The following is a 21533-nucleotide window of genomic DNA, read 5'->3' on the forward strand; positions in this document are numbered from 1 at the left end:
GCAACCGGTTACGATTGAACGCCAGTAGTTGTAATTAATGCCTGCGACGTTAGATTTAATCTTAAAAGCGACCTGACCAGCCATATCAGGTATAATCAAAGTTCGATATGTCGCGGTAAGCGTGCGCTGCGATGCGCGCGAGCCATATCGCCTTTCTTGCGCAACGTTTCTCGTGCACTTGTAATTTTCATGCAAACAGGTTTGAGTTAGTAATATAGGAATAAAAATATGTTCTCTGCATTAAAATGTACGTTACTGTCGCAGCATTTAACAGTGATTTTTTACTGAAATTATTGATACCATTGCTTAGGGCATACTGGCTTTGCTGCGAGAAATATTGGATGCCTTGAATGTCAAAAGTAGTAAAAAAATATGCTCTTGCATTGAAGTTGGGAGTTATGCAGAATACTCTACCAAGCTTCAAAGTAGCTCATTTTCATCCTTGTGGTATGCAAACTTTTGGCAATGAACACCTGCACGTATGAGTACTAAGTTATTGCTGTGCCAGGCAAGATGATAAACATAAAAAAAAGCCAAAAATGTTCAAATTTAAGCAAAAAAAATGCTTAACTTGTTGCCATGGTGACAACACTGCAAAAGGAGGCTGTTTAGTGCAATACAGCCAACCAGCTAACCTACTTTGCATTGAAAGCCCATTGAAAGCCATCTCCCCCTTCGTTTGGTCTGCAAAGCGGGGTATGTACTCTTCACGGAGGAGCTGAAAATGATGTTTTCTGGAAAGAGAAAGGCTGTAAAAGGCACTCCAATTTCAAGGCAAGGCATTCCAGAAGCCCCATGTTCAAAAGGACATGAAAGGCTACAACCGTGACGACTTTTGATAAGTGAAACCTATGTTGCAACTTCGGAAGCCGTTTTCTCAAAACAGTTTTTTTTTTTGCCACCTGTGTCGCTTGTACCAGGGATTTCTTTGTGACCGCTGGGTCTATTTTGATTCCGTTTCTTGCATTACATTCCTTGATGAACAGTTCAGGTCGTGACACTCTTGGTTTTCCAGATTTGTTTTTTGTGATTTTTTTATTCAAATAATCGTTCACAGTCAACATGCCTATTGCACATTAACCTCTAAAAAAATGAAAACTAAAAAACATTGTGTTGTAAAAAAAAAATTCTAAAACTGTCACGACCTCGTCCATTCATTTGGGAATGCAAAGCACTCCGAACAAGTTTTCTATCGTGTTTTATAAGCCGCTCAAGCTCGGTACAAGCGGAACAGAAAGAAAATTTAATACATAAAAAAGTTTTCAAAATATTAGTTTGAAATTTTTATGGTGTTATCATGGAAGCATTTCCAGTTGCTGTGCCAATTTTCATCAAAATCCACAAAGAAATAAAAAAGTTGATTTTGAAAGCCACGTCCCCCCTCAAGTGAAGAGAAAAAAAAACGGATGGGCAATCTTTCGGGTCAGGTGCAGGAAGGACAAATAAGTGACTGACTGCATCAACACACGAATGGATGATTCATGTTTATTATGTTCACTCATCGCCGCTAAAGCCATCGATTTTAGGTGGTGGGCGGTCTTTGGGGTCTTTTAGTAAATTTAATATTTCACCAATAAAGGGGGTGTTGTCTCGGAGCTTTACAGTAGTCTTTCTGTCTCTCCCCTTTAAATTTTGCGAAGGCAAGATGGCTGTATTGTTATATTTTCTTGCGTGTTGTGTTTGTTTGTTATAAAACAGCTCAAGTTATCACTCAAGTTGTGGAAGTGAAAGGTAGTCCTGTTTTAATGTGTAGTAACGTGAAGGGCCTTGTGTCACAAAAAATCCTTCAGCAGTGGCATTGCCTGTTAAAGGAGTACTGACACCAAATGTTGACGAATAAAAAATGATATTATTAGTTTGTACAGATGCCTCACAGAAGTTTTTGCTGTGATATGAGGCCGAAATCACATCGAAAATCGATTTTAATTGCCCTGGCCGTGAGATACCACAAATCGGCAGCACTAGCGAAATCGCTATCGGCGCGACGACACAATGTCCGGCGTGTCTGGCCGGTTCAGGGTGACGTCATATACTGTATTTTCCGGTGTATAAGTCGCGGTTTTTTTCTGAAATTTTCATTGGTGCGTCTTATCCACCGGTGCGACTTATGTATGGAATAAATCCGGTTCGCGGCAGCCGCGCGTGGCCAGCGCACGTTGAGACACAGCTCTATGGTCTAAATGAATCCGAAGCCCACCGCTACGGCGTTTCTCGTAGCCCATAAGTCGCTTCGGGACGTTAAACCAAAGAATTTGCATCTTTTTCTAGTCAAAAACAATGATACGACCTGCGACAACCGCGCGCCACTTTCGGCCACGCGCAGTAACTACAGTTCAGAATAAATTCAGAGTAACATCAAACTGGGTTGCAAAAACAAAATGCAGCTTATAAATTATTACAGAGAGTTACTCTGAAGGAGGTAAACATGCTGCTAATTTTTAAAATGACAGCTTGCTGATAAGTATCGATTTTCGGGCCGCTTCCGTTCGCGTCACTTCCGTCCGCCATGACACCTTTGTTGCGCTGATTTACGACAGCACGCAAGAGACGCGCGTTGTTAGGAGAGGTGGCCGAATGGGTCTCCGACTCTTGGGACTCCATTTCTACAAAAACAGTTGTAGCCGGGTTGTTAAAGGCCGGAGTAATCCGGTCCGCGAGTGGTGACACGATGTTGGCGAAGAAGACATCAGTGAGTCGGAGGACGACAGCGATGCGCCAGCGGAACACCCACTTGAAGTTGCTGAATTGTTTATTTGTTAGCGATTCGAAGAAAGACTTCGATGGTTTCGCCTAACGCCGTCTGTAAGTACATGACATGTGTGTGTATTAATAAACCGCTTTTGAGAAGCTCTGTCTAGACTTTCATAGGTGGCGGCCGCCACAACCATGTACTTTTGCCTCTCTTTCTAACGATATGATTCACTATGAGTTTACCTAATTATCAAGTGCGTCTTGTATACCAGTGCGTCTTATACACCGGTGCGACTTATATAAAAACTGTCATTTTGAGGGGGGGTGCGACTTATACAAAGGTGCGACTTATAGACCGGAAAATACGGTAGTCGTTTTCGGAACCGGAAACGATAGCCTGCGCTGCTGTTGTCGGTGGTATTCGTTTGGGCAGGAGACGTGGGCGTAGCTGTGTGAGCAATGCTTGTACACTTTGTGCACCTTGCGTCTTCGACGTCTTTGCTCTTCAGTTCGTGGCCGGTGCATGTTGTTTCCTTGCACTGGTGCCGAAAACTGCACGGTGACTTATCTGAGCGGCCTGTCCGAGCAAATCGACGACGACGCCAAGATGCATTATTTTCCGCGTGGCGGCAGCCACAAAAACTGTCACTCAATCCAGCGAGCAGAATTTGCTCGTTGCACTTCTCGCCTGCTACCTGCAGAGCCTGAAGTTGACGGAGGAGCTGCAGTAAAAGCGGAGTGGAAGCGATTAGACAGTTTTAGAATAGGGGAAGGCGGCGTTGGAGGCCCCCCAAGAAGTTAGGGGAACCCAAACGCAACGTGCTGGCGCGCGGCGAGTTTCAGAAGAGGGCCGTCCCCACCAGCACCGCAGCGCTTGCGCTGCTCGAGTCAGCTTGGGTGCGGGGAACTTTAGGCTTAGCATCGTGAGGAATATTTGATCTCCGCTATCTGTACAACTGCAAATGACCATCCCATACACAACTTTTCACCACACTATCATTCCCTTTTTCGCATGTGGAGCTTTATTTTGGCAATAATTGCCATTTCAGCTATCAGTAAAACATCTGCCGTGGCCTATTTTGATTATAGCGCGCAGGTGGCGCCATCTTTCGGCCGCTCGCCGCACCGCAGTGCCGGCAGTGCTGGGTCGGAGCGCCGAACCTCCGCTGCCGGTCAGCGTAGGCTTACCATCGCGGCAAATATCTGAACGCCACTTTTAAATTCAGCGCTGATAACAATCCCTAGGACAATTTTTCACCACACTAACATCTACTTTCTCGCATGTGGAACTTCTTTTCGGTGATCAGATTGATTGGAAGAGTGATGACAAGCTAATGCTATCCCAGTCCGCGCTGGTTCGAGCCGCAGCGATATTTAAAAACTGGTGACGGCGAAGACGTCGCCGGCCTAATCGCCGCATCTGTGGCCAAATAAAGTTGTTCTGTCTGTCTGTCTGTCTGTCGGGTGGCAGCGACTCATCCGTGTCTGACGATTCAGACGACATGTTGACTGCGCAGACGAGTGCGGACCATGTGCAATCGTAGCAGACGATGCGGCAAACGTCCCTGACATCGAGGAAACCATGACGTCACATTCTTCGTCCTGCATTTCAACGGCCATTTGGCGCGTGACGACCGAATTTGAAACTGATTGGAATAAATGTGTTATAATTAATTCTACGTTGGCGGCTGACCGCTTTTGGTCCGATTTTCGTAATTACTGGACCAATAGGTATTCTTTACAGCATAAAAACCGAAAGCGAGAAATTTAGTGTCAGTACTCTTTTAACAAAAGATCCTGTGCACCACCTTGCTGTGCCCACTGAAATCCCAGGATTGTAAGGCTTTGCCCCAAGAGTTGGCATGCAAGCAGGAGTGTGAAATTTTCGTACAATCTGAACAGGGCCCGATAACGCAATCTTGTTCTATTCCTAAAGGTGAAACTTAAGCCTCGTCCAAATTTTTGCACCTTGTGCTGTTGTTTCATTTTTCTGTGTGTGTGTGCATTTAGTTTTTCGCTGCAATTTTCCACCCCTTACTGAGGCTTTACAACACCCGAGTTGCATTTCAGGCCTTGTGTTATGTTGAGGGCTTCAATACACCGGGTAGTCCGTTACAACGTGTGCAATGCTGGCGTCACCCGTTCTTCGCAGGAAATGTGCAATAAGAACCTGCTCGTCATCCACAACGAATCCATCTCAATCTTTCTGAAGAGCGTGGTGGCTGTCTTTGTGGCGCTGCAAGACAGAGAGCTCGACAGCCTCTACTTTGCACCAGAAGCCTGCGTGGCCTCCCTGCACCTGTTTCAGGGTGAGTGTAAACAGGGCTGCTCCGTTGTCGCCCTTGAACTCGTTGCAAGGCTGTTCAATTCAATCTGCCTTGAAGGTACGCTTGAACTGCACTGAGTACGTACCTGAATATTGGGGGGGGCAGTGGGAAACCTTGTGGGACTCCGTGCACAGTTGCATGATGGACGAAGTAGCCTGCTACATTACATTACATTACTACATTACAGCACCAGCAAACATTACAGTGTACACCAGCCCAAAACAGTGTAGTGCTTTAAATCTGAACGAAAATGTGTAATTGGCAAGATTGAATTTTTTAATCATTATAATAAAGTAAATGGAGATTATTTGTTGCAGAGAATTTATTAAATATACAAAGAGTTAAATAAATGTGAAATTGACATATGAAATTTTGAGGGTTTAATCGCTTGCCATATAACACTATATTAGGGCAAAAAATAAACCCTAGAAATGCATAGAAACACAAGAAACTGTAAAAATCACCTGCTGTGGAACACCTTGTACACATGCTTGGCAAAGTTAAGCATTAAAGCATTATTATTTGATAAAGGTACATCACTGAAACAAAAACAAAGAAAAACAAGAAGTATAAACAATCAAAACGAAAAGTCACTTTATGTAATTTTTTAGCCCAGTGTGAACTAACAATGGTGCAAATTCACCCAATTTGGCTACTGATGCAAAATCTGGCAAATACAAGAGACTCCAAATGCAATAAGCAAATGACAAAGGTCTATGTGCAACCCAGCACCCTCATGCAATTAGATTAGCTCCAAAACTAAAAAATTAACACATAAGATGCCACCGAGAATGGATGGGGCTGTAGTAATGCGAAGTAAAATTTCAGGTGAAAATTCTTTTTTTGAGGTTCAAACTGAATACTAATGGCTTGTAGGTGCAGGTGTGTGAATATCAAATTTCGGACTGGAAATCAAATATGACTGGTAAGAACTCACTGCGAATTGGATTAAACATTCTCGAATACAGTAGAATTGCGATGATACGAATCTCGTGGTTCTGCAAGAAATATTCGTGTAATCCAAAATTTGTATGAACTAACACAGGCCAAAAAATTGAGCACAAAAAAAAAGTTTTCGTTTATTTCTTTGCTTACTTTCTCGTGAAGAAATCTGTGATTTTTTCTGTTTCTTGTTCCTTTTTTTTTTTTTTTTAACCTCCCTGTCACTGAGCAGTCCTTTCTGGAGCGTGTAAAACTTTGCACTTGTCTCCTCACTCACGGTGCCCAAGCTCACGACACACCGCGCCGCATAGCGCGTTTTTGCATGCGGCTCGTGTGCGTGTGCGTCTGCGTTGCGCGTGCGATCTTTTCATGCCTGCGTCGGCGATTCTGTGCCCGCGGCAGCTTCTGCCTCGGTCAGAAAATGTGCAACGCGCGCGGCAGTGGAAGAAGCCTGACGACTTGCACCAATGGGGAGGTGCGCGCCTCATGGCGGCAGGAATGAAACGAGTACAAAAGGGAACACAGGCAATAAATATATCAGAAACAATTCATGGTACCCTGCATCTTATAGACATGTATTACAAGATCAACACGACAGAACACATTAATTTGAAAAAAGATGACTCTGTAGCGCTTCTGCAAAATCTTTTGCTTTTAAAACATCAAGAGGTAAAGAATTCCAGTCTGCGACAGTCCTGGGGAAAAAACTGTTTTTGAAGGCATCTGTTCGAGCGAAAATAGGTGTCAATAAGAATTCATGAGTGCGTCTCGTAGCCCTAGTTACACGTGGTTTAACGCTGCCGGGAAGAGGTATTTTTATTTTGCCTGACAAGCAATCATGCAGAAGTATCAGCCGACTGACCCATCTGCGGTCATCTAACGTTTGAATATTATTTTCTTCCATCAGAAGAGAAGAGATGGTGAGTCATGCCTGCGGTATTTCCCGTAAATAAATTGGACGGTTTTTTTTTTCTCTGCACCTTCTCTGAGAAATGTCTTTTTTAGTAGAGGGACCCCAAACCACTGAAGCATATTCTAATTTCGCTCGAACACATGCATTGTACGAAGCACTCGAGACAGCCGGCTGGCTGCGTCAGAAATGTTTAGGCTTACCACCCCGGCAGATATTTCTTGGGCACTTTCACTAGCGGCGCGGATTATGTTTTATAGGGCCATTTTCGCCCGTGGTATCGGCTCCTTTACCGCACAAGCAAACTTCGTGTTGTGCCTTGAGTGGCATTTTAAAGAGCGCCCCGCACCATTTCATGGCCAAAGCCACCGCCATGTTGCCGCCGTCGGCCGCGCCGTGCTTAGCATGCGTGTGGTTTCATGGCAGCGTCATGTGTGCAGCGTGTTTTCGCGAGTACAAAAAAACAGCCCAGCTGTTCCTAGAGATAGGCGACAAAGAGGAGAGAGAGAGAGAGAGAGAGATTGGCTTTTTCGTATCATCCGCCCGGCCGCGCAGGTCTATTCGTAACAGCCGAAATTTTTCCCGTTGCAAACAATGCAATTTCGCCAGGACTTGTCAGAAATTCGTATCACCCAGAATCGTATCATTGGGATTCCACTGTACGCACTTATTTGCTTTATGGTGCATAGAGCAACACAGGTACAAAAGCAAGAAGATAGCTTAGTGGCTTAGACTACTTGACACATCTCATTGTTAATATACTGATAAGAAAGCTGTACAAAAAAAAAATTAGTAATAATAGATTAGGTTGAGGTAGCCAAGCAGTGGAACAAAAGTGTGGTGTACGTTGCCATGAAGGTATCCCGTGAATGGACAAAGTATATTTGACTGGTCCCTGAAGTCATTGAAAAGGGACTGGAGATGCTAGTGGCTGTTATGACCCTTCCTGCAATAACTCTGTGATTCCTCACTTGGGCCACTGTATAGATGGGAGACTTCTTTTTCACTTCTAAATTTCAAGCAAGTATTCAGCTAACATATCCTACAGTGTGCACACACTCGTGTCACGTAAATCTTAGATATTAGGCTTCTCTTCACAGCTTCAGTGTCGTGCGATAAAGCCTAACCAAGGGGGCATGCCATGCAGTGGAGCTTGAAAGTTCGCTCGTTGTGCAGCAGAGACAACTTTTTTTGCTCTGGCATTTGCAAATTCAAAACATTCGAAAACTTTGATTACTTCAGACAGCAAGCCTGTGCTGTGAATCAAATCAAGTGACAAACACTACTCGCAAAACATTCAAAGTTTGGAATGTTTCCGTACCAAGGGGTGAGACATCTGCGCATATTGCGCAGTTTCGATGCAAATTTGTTTTCCCGCGCCAGGCTGCTCCAAAAGCTTGAAAATTGCAAAAATTGTGCCAAACTGCTCCAAAACAGTCTTGAGAGCCCAGAATTTTAACGCTCCCGTCAGTTTCAGTGGGGGAAAATGCTTACTGATGGCATAATCTTCCAACACCCCCAAGGTCATGCTGTTTGTGAAGGTTTAAATGATGATCATTTAATAAAAAAAAACGCATAAAATTGTACCCAAAAATTTTTTTTTCGAAAGTCACAATGCACAGTTGCACATGTTATATTCTGTGAGTTTTTAAAAGTCCTGTAGAAAAAATGCTTATGTGTTGTACTGAGGCGACAAACTATCTCCGGAACGACATTACTTGGCGCCGCCGTCTTGGTGTGGTGAAGATTGGAAAACATGGCCGCTGGGCAAAGCAGTTGCTCATGATTCATCAGGCAAAGCGCTCTTTGCCTATTTCTACTGTGGTTTTTGCTATTGGGGTGGCTGGGTTTACATTCAGTCGTTTGATCTGTTGCGGGAAGTTGCGCGACTGGAACGACGGGAGTTCATCAAAAACAATGCGGTGCTCGCGAATTCGCCGTGTTTCGGCCTTGAGTGTGGGGCACGGTGCATGCTTGAAGTGAAATTTCGGAACCATTTCGGTGTTATAAAACGCAGAGTTATTGCTGCCTTTGACAGCGAGCTTGCGAGCGGCGGCAATGGGACGATCGACACTGCAGAAGTGGCGGCACAGGCTACATCGCCGCAAAATGTTGGAGCAGTGTCCTATAGCGAGACAAGCTATTATTGCACACTAGTAATAATTGTTCATCTATCTGAAGTGAAATTTAATGCCAAGAGGGAGGTGGCTAAACATACCAACTTTACTCAAATTCGATTGTAATGAGCGTGCACCTTGGGGATTGAAATGGGAGGGCTGGTGGGGTGTGATGACTGTCACCTCGCTTCGCACAACTTTTGTCGTGGCTCTACACTTGTGCATAAAGCCAAGTCTGGGATTACAAAAATGATCATTTCAGCATTAAATGCCTTACGATTGCTTAGGTTTTTATTCGATATTTTCAGCGGCTTTATACACTATTTATGCATAGAGCCTAAGAATTTAAAAATAATTTCTACAAAGGTAGTGCAGTTCCTACCTTGTGATAGTCTGGTTGAAAAAAACTTTATTGAAAGGCTGTTTCAGTGTTATGTATGTTCAAAACCGGTTAAAAATTGCACTTTCCCCCCCGAGTTGCCAAAAATGTGGTTCGTTAGGCTCCTAAGTTGACATACTAATGCTGTATTCGGGTGGTCGTTTTAGAGCGCTCTAGAGCACTCCGAAAAGTGACTCCGTGTTCGGGTGGTCGAAATCGAGCGCTCGACGTATGTTCGGTTGGTCGTCTCAGAGCGTCGTACTCCACTCCGAGCACCTCCGACTGCTCTGACTCCGAAGTTGGAGTGCCGCCGAAATCCGGAGGCGATTGGGTCACGTGATCCCGGCCGCCGCGGCTCGCCTCTGGCTCGCCCCGCTCGCCTGCCCAGTCGGTGGCGTTCGCTGAATCCTCCCTTTCTGTGCTGAGGCCTCGACAGCGGTTAGTTGTGGGAGTGTTTCGACGATTTTGCTTCTCGTGCTATTCTCCGCATCATGTCGAAACGGAGACGCCTGTTGAGTGTAGGAGAGCCGTCTCCGCTACTTCTGCAGCTCGAAATCGACGCCGAGGAGGACAGCAGACGACGACGACTCGCACGTTTACGCTGCGAAGTTCGCCGAACTGTTCGCCGAACCACTTCCAGTGTTCAAAGTGCAGGAATACGTTCGCAAGGTTGTGCACACCTATTCTTACCTTCAGTCATTGCGAATAACAGGCGCTCGGCTGATGTCGGGGAACTTTGGCTTGGAGCTAACGCGTCCGATACGGAGGCCGCCATTTGTTGAGACACCTTGGCCGGCCTGGCTGTTTGCAGTTGCCGTTTTGGCCGCGCCGCGTCGCCACGGTCGCGTGCTACTCCAAGATCGGGTACGCGTTCGGTTGGGGAGCGGTGACTCTTGCTCGGATTGGGGGAAGCGGCGCATCGGCGTACTCCGAGTCGGAGTATCAGAGCGACCACCCGAATACAGCATAAATGTCGTTCTGCTCCAAATCAAGGTTCTTCTGCTCCAAAATCGAGATTTCGCTGCTCCAGAAACTGCTCCAAAATATGATTCAGCTGTCTCACCCCTGCGTACCTGCTAATCACAATTTTTTCGGCGGCTACTAGAAGTACATGTTTGCCGTGTGCACGAATATGAACCTGCCCTTTCAATTGATTTGCAAATTGGTCAAAGTTGTTTCAAATAAAAATTGTCAGCATCGATACTGCCATCACTGCCACCGATCTAGTCATCGAGGTCCTGCACCGAGTGATCTTTGATCCCTGTTTTTTGAAGTTCTCGCCGACAGTGTTGGTGGTAATTACAAATTTCATGTATCTGCAGTCCGAGTGAAAGCACTTTCATAAAACTCTCGCCCACGCCGGCTGTTAAGTTTCAATCCTGAAGCATTTATCCAACCACTTCCAAGTTTAAGTCAGCCAACCAGCTCACATACTGCCATTGTAAAATGGAGGTACAACGATAAGCAATGCCGAACTGTGCCAACATGTCAGCGTCTGGAGTAAGCAAAAACGTTACCCCCTTTTCGGCTTCTGAAGTGGAGTTTGTATTTTTTAAAAGGCAAGCCCTTTGGCTGAATTTTTTTATTACATTTTGAAGTGTTATCGCTTTGTGGTCATAAAAATTTTACAATTTTGAGCTACCAATACAGGAAGGTAATTGTTAGTAATGGGCTGTTTGCGCTGGTGAAAACTGGGTCTGCATTTTCCATGTGGACGGAACAACCTTGTCTGCTATTCGCAGTGTGGAAATAAAGATTATAGGGGCCATGGAGTCAAAAATAAAAGTTTGTTTCAATAAAAAGACTGCTTTGTCCTAATAACAATAATGCGAGTTTTATTGCAAACTTCAGACATATGCTCGAGATATTAAATAAAGCAGTGGTCGATTTCAAACCACTTTCCAGTGATGTCTCCAACGTCGCAGAATCTTGTTTGTGCAATTGGTGGCCACTGTCCCAATCCACCCTTTCCACCAGGAACATGACTGGTAGGGACTGTAGTTCGTTTGAAACACTGGCTTTCAACTTTATTTTTTTTTGTCACAGGCGTCAATGAGCGAGCGGAACTGCATCTGAAATGAAACTTTCTCGGCTCATTCTGTTTTTCCAACCTTTCTTTTCCCAGTCCTGGCCAACGCTGGCATCTGCGGGGAGACCATAATCCAGCAGTGCCTCACCGTGGACCACATGAGATCTCTCCTCCAACCTTACCTTGCCAAAGACCCACAGGCCTGCCAGGACTCCTTCGCGTGAGTGGTTTGGAAGAGACTGATACGTGTATGTGTGTGACGTGTGTGCATGTAGTTTATCTCATGGTTCATGAGCGCTCTTGAAGTCCCTTGGATTCGAAAAGCTTGTTTTGGCCCTTTGGACCTCAGAAGCGTAGAAATGCAAAATGGAGCTAATAATAATAATAATAATAATGGTACTTTATTTCACAGAAACTAGTGCAAATATTTAATAATTTACAGGCATCCCAATTTCTAGGTCATTATGCGATTGAAAATTTTTTTTTTTCCAGCAGAACAAGAAATGTTTTTGTTTTCCTAAACAGTACAACACCCTGAGCCTACAGAAAAGAAATGAAGCTGGTAGTGCTGGAATTTACAGATTCGTGGCCACTTTACAAACCAGGATTTCAGTTTTCTTATATGCGTCATTGTCATACCCTGTGTCCACTGGATGGAGCTTCTTTTTTGTAACGTTAAGCTCCGCAAAAACAGGAGAATGGGGTGTGTAATGCAAGAGGCATCCTTGAAGAAATGTTGCCCAGAAAACTAACAGTTTTGGTTTTGTTCTAATGCGCTAGAGAATATTTTGTGTGGTGATGTCAAATGACGACACTAGGGCCGAAAGTGTTGCACCTTGAAAGTCCTACCCTTGAAAATCCGTGACTTTCTTGAGTTTTCTGCTTGTTGAGCGTAAAAACAATGCGAGGCTATGTAAAGACTGAGTGGGTAGTTTGTTGATTGGTGGATCTTCTTTAGTGAATAAAAGTTGCTGTTATGCAACCCACTGAAAGTGCTTATCCGTGTAACTCTAGCAAACATTTGCGGGAAATTTTCGAAGCAGGCAATTTCGCTGGACCCATCATTTCGACTAGGGGAGTGTTATCTAAAGGCAAGCCCCCTTTAAGCAAGTTCCCATCATTCTAAGCCTCCATCTTTGGCTGAGCATACTTCTAACAGACAGTGAGTGGTCTTTGAAAATCCACACACAATGCCTTCATAGCCCTTGAGAACCCTCGAGTATTTGGTATACAGTAGACTCTCGATAAACGGAACTTCAAGGGACCGAAAAAAATAGTTCCGTTTAACAGGAGTTCTGTTTACTGAGATAGATGCGTGAAAATGCAAATCTATGTCAGTACACACTTTCAATACCATTTCATGCAATTCTAAGCACCAGAAGGTGAATGTAGCTGATAGTTTTTCAGAAAGCAATGCAACTACATGAGGTTTATTCACCGCATTCACAAAGTTGGTTTGGCAACAATGAGTCACTGTGCACTACAAAATGCATCAATTATTTTTGTTTGAGTCCTTGAAACTGCGTCTTCACGGAGGCCAGAGGCCTGAACTTCGCAAGTGATTACTAGCCACCGAATTTAGAAGACGACAATGTGGTAATGAAGCGCTAATAGCACCACGATAGCACGAATGAGGTGGGAGGAGCTGAGCCCTGCAACGTCGGCGTCTTGAATCGAGACCGAAGGACTGGACTGGAATAAGAACTCCGATGTTGCATTCGTTGTGCTAATACGGCTGACCACTAATGAGACGAGGCCAACGAGGCTAAAAAAAAAACACGGAAGAAGAAAAAAACAATAACGATACAGCTGGAACCATGAAAAGCTGGTTTTCATGGCAATGGGTTTCACCAGTTCCATTTCTGGTTCCGTTTACATGGTGACGTGGACATATTTGTTCCGATTGCCGAAAGTTTTTTAACGTTATCTGGATACAAAACCAACCAACTTAGAGGTTACGGTTCCGTTTAAGCGATTTTCGTTTATCGAGATGCTACTGTATATTCTATAAACCAGCATGAACTTTGCTTTGTGTTCTGTCTATTTCAATTTGTGCTGTGAACAAATGCACAATGTTCTTGTAGTTTTTACGGTGTGGTGTATAGGCTTCGGTTTTTTGCGCGTTACGTCGAAGCACTTCTTGACTTGACTTGCGCATTTTAGTGTTATTTGTGCTCTAAGAAGATAGCATGCAGTAGTTCCACAGTTTTACTTGCTACTGGGGCAAGTGTGAATCGCGGAGAAATAGTTGATCTGACGAGAAATATCAGCACTTTGTAAGGGAAGTGCACAATAACAAAACGAGGTAGATTGAGCCTTGCGGGCATTAGCTGCAAATGACTTGCATACAGTGTGTTGCGACGGTAATTGGAACACTTTAAAAAATTTTCCTCAGCGAACCGCCGCTCTGTTCGCGCTCAAACTTCATATGAAGGTCGCATTTTATGGTCTATTTTGTTTGATACCGGGAGCAATGATGGTACTTACCCGTGTATTCTGAAAATAAATAAAAACGATTTTCGCCTATGAGAAAATGGCGGCGATTTGGACGTGCGAGCCCGAAAACCGGGTTTTCTGATCGTCTGTTAGCTCATTTCTAGGTGCATTTTCTCATTGTCTGCTGCACCATTTGGCTCCGTACGTGAATCCCAAACGTGCGTTTAACTCTGCGGGTGGTTCCGTCGTTTTAACATCAACTTGGGCTGGCTTGAACGTCCAAATCAGCCGCCATTTTCCCATAGGCGAAAATCGTTTTTATTTATTTTCAGGATACATGGGTAAGTACCATCATTGCTCCCGGTATCAAACATAATATACAACAAATTGCGACCTTCGTGGCAAGTCTGAGTGCGAATAGAGCCACGGTTCGCTCAGGAAAAATTTTTGAAGTGTTCCAATTTTCGTCGCAACACCCTGTATGTAACAATGCCGGCAAAAGATGTTGCAGGTAGCATCCTATCCAATCTGAAGAGAAAAAAAACTTTGTGGTTACAAAAAAAAGTCTTGTTTTAAAAAAGTCCAATTTATCTCAGTTCACCGGTATCTTTGAAATGGGGCATCTGAAGTTCTGGACATGTGTATATCTTGAGACAACATGACCTACTTGTGTCGTTTATAGATGGTGCATTAGGAATATTATCTTTTTCAGGGTTTAGGGGGGAAGTCCCTTAGGGGCTGGGGCTGTTGACATCTGTCGTTGTCGTCGTCATAATTGCCGTCTCATGTACCTAGTCACGCTGCTGAAACACAGAGAAACTCATTTACGCCTCGCGGTAGAACGTAACACGTTCTCAAAAAACACCAAGACCCTCGCTTACGCTTTGCGCTAGAGAGCTTGGTGCTTCAAAGACGAGACTTTTACAGCAAGGCTGTGTACCTCTACCTCCCAACGATTTCATCTCTGTTGGCAAAAATGCCAAGGTGCCGAGAAAGCACTTACCGTATTTTCGCGCATATAACCCGCACTAAAAAATGCGAAAATTTCAATGGCAAAGTAGGGGTGCGGATAACACGTGGGGTTTTTCCTTTAATGCAGCTTCACGGCAATGTGCGTTGTGCCGTGATGCTCCTACGCAGTAACACTGAAAGCCTTCCATGGCAGTGATTGCGCAAAACATACAAGGAAGAAAAAACAAGGGCGAGCGCACGCTAAAGCTGACTGAATTTTATTAGCGAATTGTGACTTTCACCTTGCATTAGTGTATTCTACTTGCTAAATATACGTTCTTTTTGTTTTGTTTTTTGTCTATATACCGTATTTATTCGAAAATAGGTCGAGCACGAATATAGGTCGACCCCCTAAAAATTGAAGTCGCCGAAAAAAAAATAATATATTCGATTATAGGTCGACCCGTACTTTTAAGAAAAAACTTGAGGAAACTTTTTAAAACTCCCATTTATTTACAACGCGGTCACCTCACTGGTTGGAGCCACACACTGCGTCGTCGTCGGAACTTGCGCCGCATGCGCCGCAATTCATTATCCACCCCCGCCCCCGACTGGCTTTGAAGGCTGAACGGCCAATCCTGCCTCGCAGCGCTAACTGTTGAGCTTTGGTCTGAATATCGCACGCTCCTCTTCCACGTGCAGCCGGAGTTTTTTCTCGAGAGCATCGTGCCTCCCAATTGTAGGGCCACGAAACGCATGACGCAGTCCCCTACAAGCAAAAAGTTCGTCCCGCTGTTTCCGCCATCCCCTGATCAGCTTTTCATTAACGTCTAACTCTCGCTGAGCGGCGCAGTTGTTCAAGTTCTCAACAAACAGGATCACCCGCCGCTTAAAGTCCGACGTGACATCGCGAAATGCGCACGAGAAAAACGTTATGTGCGGAAATCACAACGAAGCAAACACAAAGAAAGGGCATGAAACGGAGAACGGGAGATAGTAGAGACAGCGAGCGAAGCAGGCAACGCCGTTAAAATCACAACGAAGCAAACACAAAGAAAGGGCATGAAACGGAGAACGGGAGATAGTAGAGACAGCGAGCGAAGCAGGCAACGCCATTCCGTTCACGAGGTGGCTACGCTAGGTGGCGAAAGTCACCTTTACCATCACCTCGCGCTAGCCGCTACCGTGGCTCCGAAGACACCAAGCCAAGCCAATCTGGGTCTCTAGCCAGTACGTCAGCTCGCTCGTGTCCGGTTCGGCCGCAGGTAATGCGCGATAGCCGGCAGTGACTGTGGGTGGTTTTCTTACGCTGATTGTTTTGTTATTTTTTCCTTTATTTTCTTGCCTGTCTTTGTTCTAGATGCTCCGCGCTGCCGCCTCAAATTGAGGAGCGCCGGGCGCGACGGAGAAACGGATCGCTCGGTGCGCTCGCCATTTTTGATCACGACCATAGGTCGAGGTTCTTCGGTCACGATTATAGGTCGACCCTCAATTTTTAAGCACATTTTCGGAAAAAAAAGGTCGACCTATATTCGAATAAATACGGTAGTATGGGAGCAGCAGCTTTGGTGCAGCCTTTCCTATATCAAATGTGCGTGCAACACACGGGGATTTTTTTTTTCTTTTCCAGTGGGCATAAAGTGGGTGTGCGGATTATATGCAGGGGTGGGTTATATGCGCCGAAATACGGTATACACTGCATGCGTCACCCCTCTCCAGGTTTCCTGTTAGTGGAGATGGCCGGGGATTTGTTTTTAACGCTTCACAGTAGAGCAGTTGCTGTATTCTGAAGCAGCCCCTCTTTCTCTCTCTCTCTCTCTCTCTCTCTCTCTCCCTCTCTCACTTCTCCCCCTTAAAACTGGTGCTTCAGGAGTGGTTAGGAGTGCTTACATTGAAGCCACATCTTAAATGACACGTCAATTTTTTTAAAAGTTCTTGGGGGGGGGGGGGGGGGGTGTGCTTAGAATCTCAGAAATATTTTTGTTTTTTAAATCCCACGTCAAATTGTTTGGGTATGGAATGACCATGAATCAAAATAGATGTGCTTGTTTGAAAGAAAAACTGAATTGTCATTTTTAACTTCTCGTTTCTCCTCAGCCAAACCACAAGTGTCAAGCAGGTGGAAGTGGTCATTTCAACCCTCGACTTCCTGTGCCAGTTCTCTCTGAAGCTTGAGAATGCCGAGCAATGCCTGCACGAGCTTCTTCAGGTAAGCCCGCTTTCGTAGGAGTTGCTGCGGTACTGCTGCCAGATGCCACATGCGTTTTACTGTCGTGGTGCCTTTAGCTTGTATCCGAAAAAGCGTGTGAAGTTCCACGCTGAATTTGTGTGGAATTATTTGCAGTTTCTGCTTTTAACCAACAAAACTTGTGAGCCCATCTGGTAAGCAACAGCTACCAGGGACACTGCTTGCAACAGGAACTCTGCAGCAGAAATTTTCTTCATCGCAAAAGGGACCCCTTCCCCCCCTTTCTTACCAGCCCCAAAAGACACACCTGTCTGCTAGTACACCACATAGTTGCTGTCATATTGGCTACAAAACAACTAGCTTGGCATGGCTTCAGTTGATTTTGCAGCCAGCTTATTAAAAAAAATGTTGCCGGCATTGTTAGAGTGTTAAGGAGATAGCATAATCCAATCTGTGTCTAAAATAGATTTTCTGGTTCATAGCTTGAAGCTGAAATTCAGTGCACTCCTACTTGTCTGCTTCATGAAGGGCAAAAGTAGGGGTTGGGGCATGGCCAAATGTGGCAGTTGTGGTGAAATATCTGTTTTTATTGGAATGGGCGATTGGGCAAGTTACCGTATAATGCTTAGAAATAGCGCAAAAATCACAACACGAGAAGAGAGAGAAGAGCACAAGCATGGTGCTCTCTTGTGTCCTGGTTTTTGCACTATTTTTAGGCATACCGTTCTTGTCGCTCATGTCACCAAGCGAGAGCAGGCTTTATTCGTGCGGCTATATGCTTAAAGTTGGTCTGTAGTTGGTCCCAGCTGGTTTCTGCTAATGACGTCCTGGATCCAGCAGGCCATTGTAGCAGAGACCAGCTGGGTATCGACAACCCCTGGTACCAACTGTTCTTCCTTTCTGATTGAGGGGGAAAGCAAAAACGCACGTGTGTTTGAGATTTCGGCGCCTGTTAAAGATCCCCGGGTGGTCAAAATTGATCCGGAGCCCTCCACTACGGTTCACCTGATCGCCTGCGTTGCATTGGCGCGTTAAACCCCACAATCAATCAAACCAACCGTTATTTCATACTGAAGCCCGGCTGAGACCAGCAGAAAGCAACAAAGATCAGCTAGAACCAGTTTATAAATATTTTCTTTTGGGCGGTGTTTTTCTTTATTGCATCATTGCCTTTGTAAGGCATAAAATAAAGCTTTTTAAAAACATTTCTTCCGATTTTTCAATTTAAGCAGTGTGTTTTGTGGCTTTAATGGCTGAGTGAGTTACCAAATTACAGTTCTTTGAAAATGAACAAGGTCGCATTTTCTCTTTATGGCCCCTTTAAAGGGACCCTGCAACACTTCAACTTTTTTTGTATTTTTGAAATCTGAAGTGCTTGCAGAATGTAGTCACCCAACACACCCAGTACTTGGATTAGAGGGTGGCAAAGTACCTCGACCAAAAATTACTGCTCTCTGCCCATCAGATAACTTGGAAACTCGCTCAAAAGATTTTTCTCTCTTTTCCGGTCTTGACGTTCTTCGACGGCCCGAATTACGTCACTGGGACCATGTAGCGGCTGTTGGCTGGTTTCCCTTCTGTTGCAGCAATGAACGCTTTTCGATATCAACTTTAAAAATAAAGCCACAAAAACAAAGGCAGAAACGGAGGAAGGCATAACTGCTACGACGAGCAAAGCACGCAGTGTCGCACCGTGCTGTCGATAACTATAGCTTTTGCAGTGCTTCCAGATGCGAAGGAAAGAGTGAAAGTGTTTATCAAAAGTGTTGCAGGGTCCCTTTAAGAGGCACGCTTTAGTGAACCTGTGTGCCCTTGTTTTGAATCGTCCTCTCAGCCAGTCATTGAGCTTTGTTGGGGAGACTTACTGCACTCATTGCTTCTTTTCATCTTCTTCTAGGAGTCGGCGACTGCCAATTACCTGTCCGTAGCACTCTCCCTCACCAAAGAAAGCATCGTCGAGCCAGCTTTCAAGCTCGCCGTTATGGCCAACTTTCAGCCAAACTTCAGCAAGGCAGAGTAAGTCTCCAATGGCCCTTCACAGTGTGGTCAAACTTCCAGGTGTATTGAAATTTTGCATACTTCTGGTGAAAGAAAAAAAAACACCATTGTGATCCAAGTTGTGCCAAAAGCGTCTGTGAGGAAGCATTTAATCAAAAATACTGTCGATATTCACCCCAATCAGAAGTTCGCACTTCTGGCATCTCAAAGTATTCAGCTCTGCAAGCACAAGCAGTTTTACTCTTTCGTTACGGCAGAAAAATGGCCCATTTCGGGTGCTTCCAGAAAACCTTTTTTTTTCTCTCTCTCTCTAGAGCTACTGGGCACATTTAGCATTGCTGTGCATGAAATTGTAGCTTATAGATTGCTCTTTCGAACACATAACAGCAGTTTTGTGAAATGTACAATTATTTACAGCTTATTGGTCAAATAAGCAGAACAAAATGCACAAAAAAATATGCACACAACACATAAAGGTGATTGTATTGAGCCTAAAATTTATTTTCGGAATTCTAAGACGTACAAGTTGTTCTATTCGTTCTTAAGCTATGATTCATTATATAAATCAATGCTGTTCACCAAGTTTTGGATTTTTTTGTGCCCACCAACCTAGCGGCCTGACGGCTGTGCCACTCCGCGAAGCCACTCGAGGGTAGGTCGGTACCTCTAAAATGTGCATCCAAGCAGATGTGTTTGTGTTCTCACACAAAACAAAATCCTTATAACTTCAGTGGCGAAAAGCCAAAAGAAAAAATCCAGCGCTGTTCAGAAGCGGTCCATGTCGCTCCACAGCGCTGTGTTTACATGAGCGCCAGGCTATCTTGGATGTGATAACGCGATATGGCGCAGTGTATTTGGCAAAATATTCCCGGCACACATTGTCCAGACCCTACACATGAAATTGAGAAACCGCAGTCGTCAGATAAGAAGCACGTTTTGTTTATGAATACAGCACGAAGTCAAAAACGAACCTTCCCTGGCAGCACCTGTAGAAGTCCGAGACTGTTGAATGGGAGCGCCTTCATCAGAACTAAATAAAATCTGATGAACCCATATTGCTACTGGAGTCATCACTGCTGCTGGGGTAAAAAAAAAAATGAGCAGCAGCAGTGGCCGAACACCCTGAAACCGCTGTTCGCCTTTGCTTCTAGAAGAGCGCGCAGTGAAACAGGACGCCATTTTCACCCAACTCGCTGCGCTACCCTGGGTTCAAATTTCACTCGCGCCACCGTCTACCCACGCGAAATGGAAATAAACGGCAACGAAACCGAAAAAGGGATTTCCAATGAACACGCCAGATGGTGGCAGTTATCCAAATACTAGTGCCGTTTTTAGTTTTTGCGGGGAATTTGAAAATCATTGTTCACCAGTGAACGATGGCCTATGGCGTGGTCACGAAACAGTTAAAAACTTCCGTAAAACTTCTTCATGGCATGAAACAAACACACATACACTTCTGCTGCTGTGAGCTCCTTAAACATCCTATTTTGATATTGGTGCTGGTGTCATCTCGTGTGGTGACCTCAACCACAAGTGTTTTTTTCTTGTTAGTGTGATGAGGGCATATATCCTGACAAGCTTCTCCTGGTGTGTATTGTGATGCAGGTTGCCTGCATTTACCGTATGCCTCACCAACGTGTAACTGATGCCCCTACAAATCATGTTGCTCTTCCTTTTTGGTTTCTTTTTTGATATTGAGTAAGTTCCACTTGGGGCCTTCAGTTTCATCAATCCTGTGGTGCCACTTAATGGCTGAATTGAAATAGGTGAGAACAACCACCAATTAATTAGAACCTTTTTGTTTTCATTGTGCAAATATTTGTAAAGTTGTAGAATTGATTGATTAGGGGGTTTAATGTGCTGACGCTACAGAGGCAATGAGGTGCACCATAGTGGAGGGCTCCGGGTTAATTTTGACCACCTCAGGAAATGCACCAGTCTCAAACATACGGGCGTTTTTTTGCTTTTTTCGTCCTTCAGAAAATTGGCCGCCGGAGCCATGAATTGAACCCGCGTGCTTGTTCTCAGCAATGCAGAAGCGCCTTAGCCGCGGAAGTTGTCGAGTGAACAAGAACAGAGGGGTTCACATCCCTCTAAAGACTGCGTATCTGAAATGAAGCCAAACAGCGGAGTCAAAACATTCACGAGTGCTGTGCATTTTCTTCCCTATGCCGTTTGTTGTGGACAGAACCCTGGCTTCTCTAGTGCAAGTTACTGGCCGAAGGTAATTTTAGCCTAGCTGAAAACATGGCTACAGTGGCAGCTATCCTTGAAAAAGACTTGCAGCAGGTTGTCTGAGCAAGTCTCGTGTCGTCATTTAAATTAAAAGGAGCCGGGATTTAGTTTCTCCTTGTTTAAATTTGGATGCAGAGCGGCGTACTCATACATTGAGCAAATAGTTATGCGGCGACACTGGTCAGAGGTGTATTTAATAACTCCGTAATTAGGCATTGAGTTGCTCTAAAGCACCGCTCCGAAATCCATATTTAGGTGTTCCAACCTTCTCTAAAATTGATATTTTGCTGCTCCAGAAATTGTTGCAAACCACAGCTCGGCTGTGTGCTC

General features: G+C 44.7%; 1 protein-coding gene across 2 annotated transcripts in view; it reads left to right on the forward strand.

Moving 5' to 3' along the window:
• The window catches only part of LOC144138251 (protein CIP2A homolog), a 91087-nt gene that overhangs the window by 38398 nt on the left and 31156 nt on the right, over positions 1 to 21533 (forward strand). For both annotated transcript variants that reach the window (XM_077670434.1, XM_077670435.1), the window contains exons 9-12: positions 4844 to 5000; positions 11492 to 11615; positions 16880 to 16991; positions 18868 to 18986. In XM_077670434.1, the coding sequence (XP_077526560.1) occupies positions 4844 to 5000; positions 11492 to 11615; positions 16880 to 16991; positions 18868 to 18986 (512 nt within the window). The remainder of the gene's footprint in view (positions 1 to 4843; positions 5001 to 11491; positions 11616 to 16879; positions 16992 to 18867; positions 18987 to 21533) is intronic.

This window comes from Haemaphysalis longicornis, unplaced genomic scaffold (assembly GCF_048455015.1).
Source record: "Haemaphysalis longicornis isolate Haplotype H1 unplaced genomic scaffold, Haemaphysalis longicornis Haplotype H1 scaffold_5, whole genome shotgun sequence".
Taxonomy (NCBI): Eukaryota; Metazoa; Arthropoda; class Arachnida; order Ixodida; family Ixodidae; genus Haemaphysalis; species Haemaphysalis longicornis.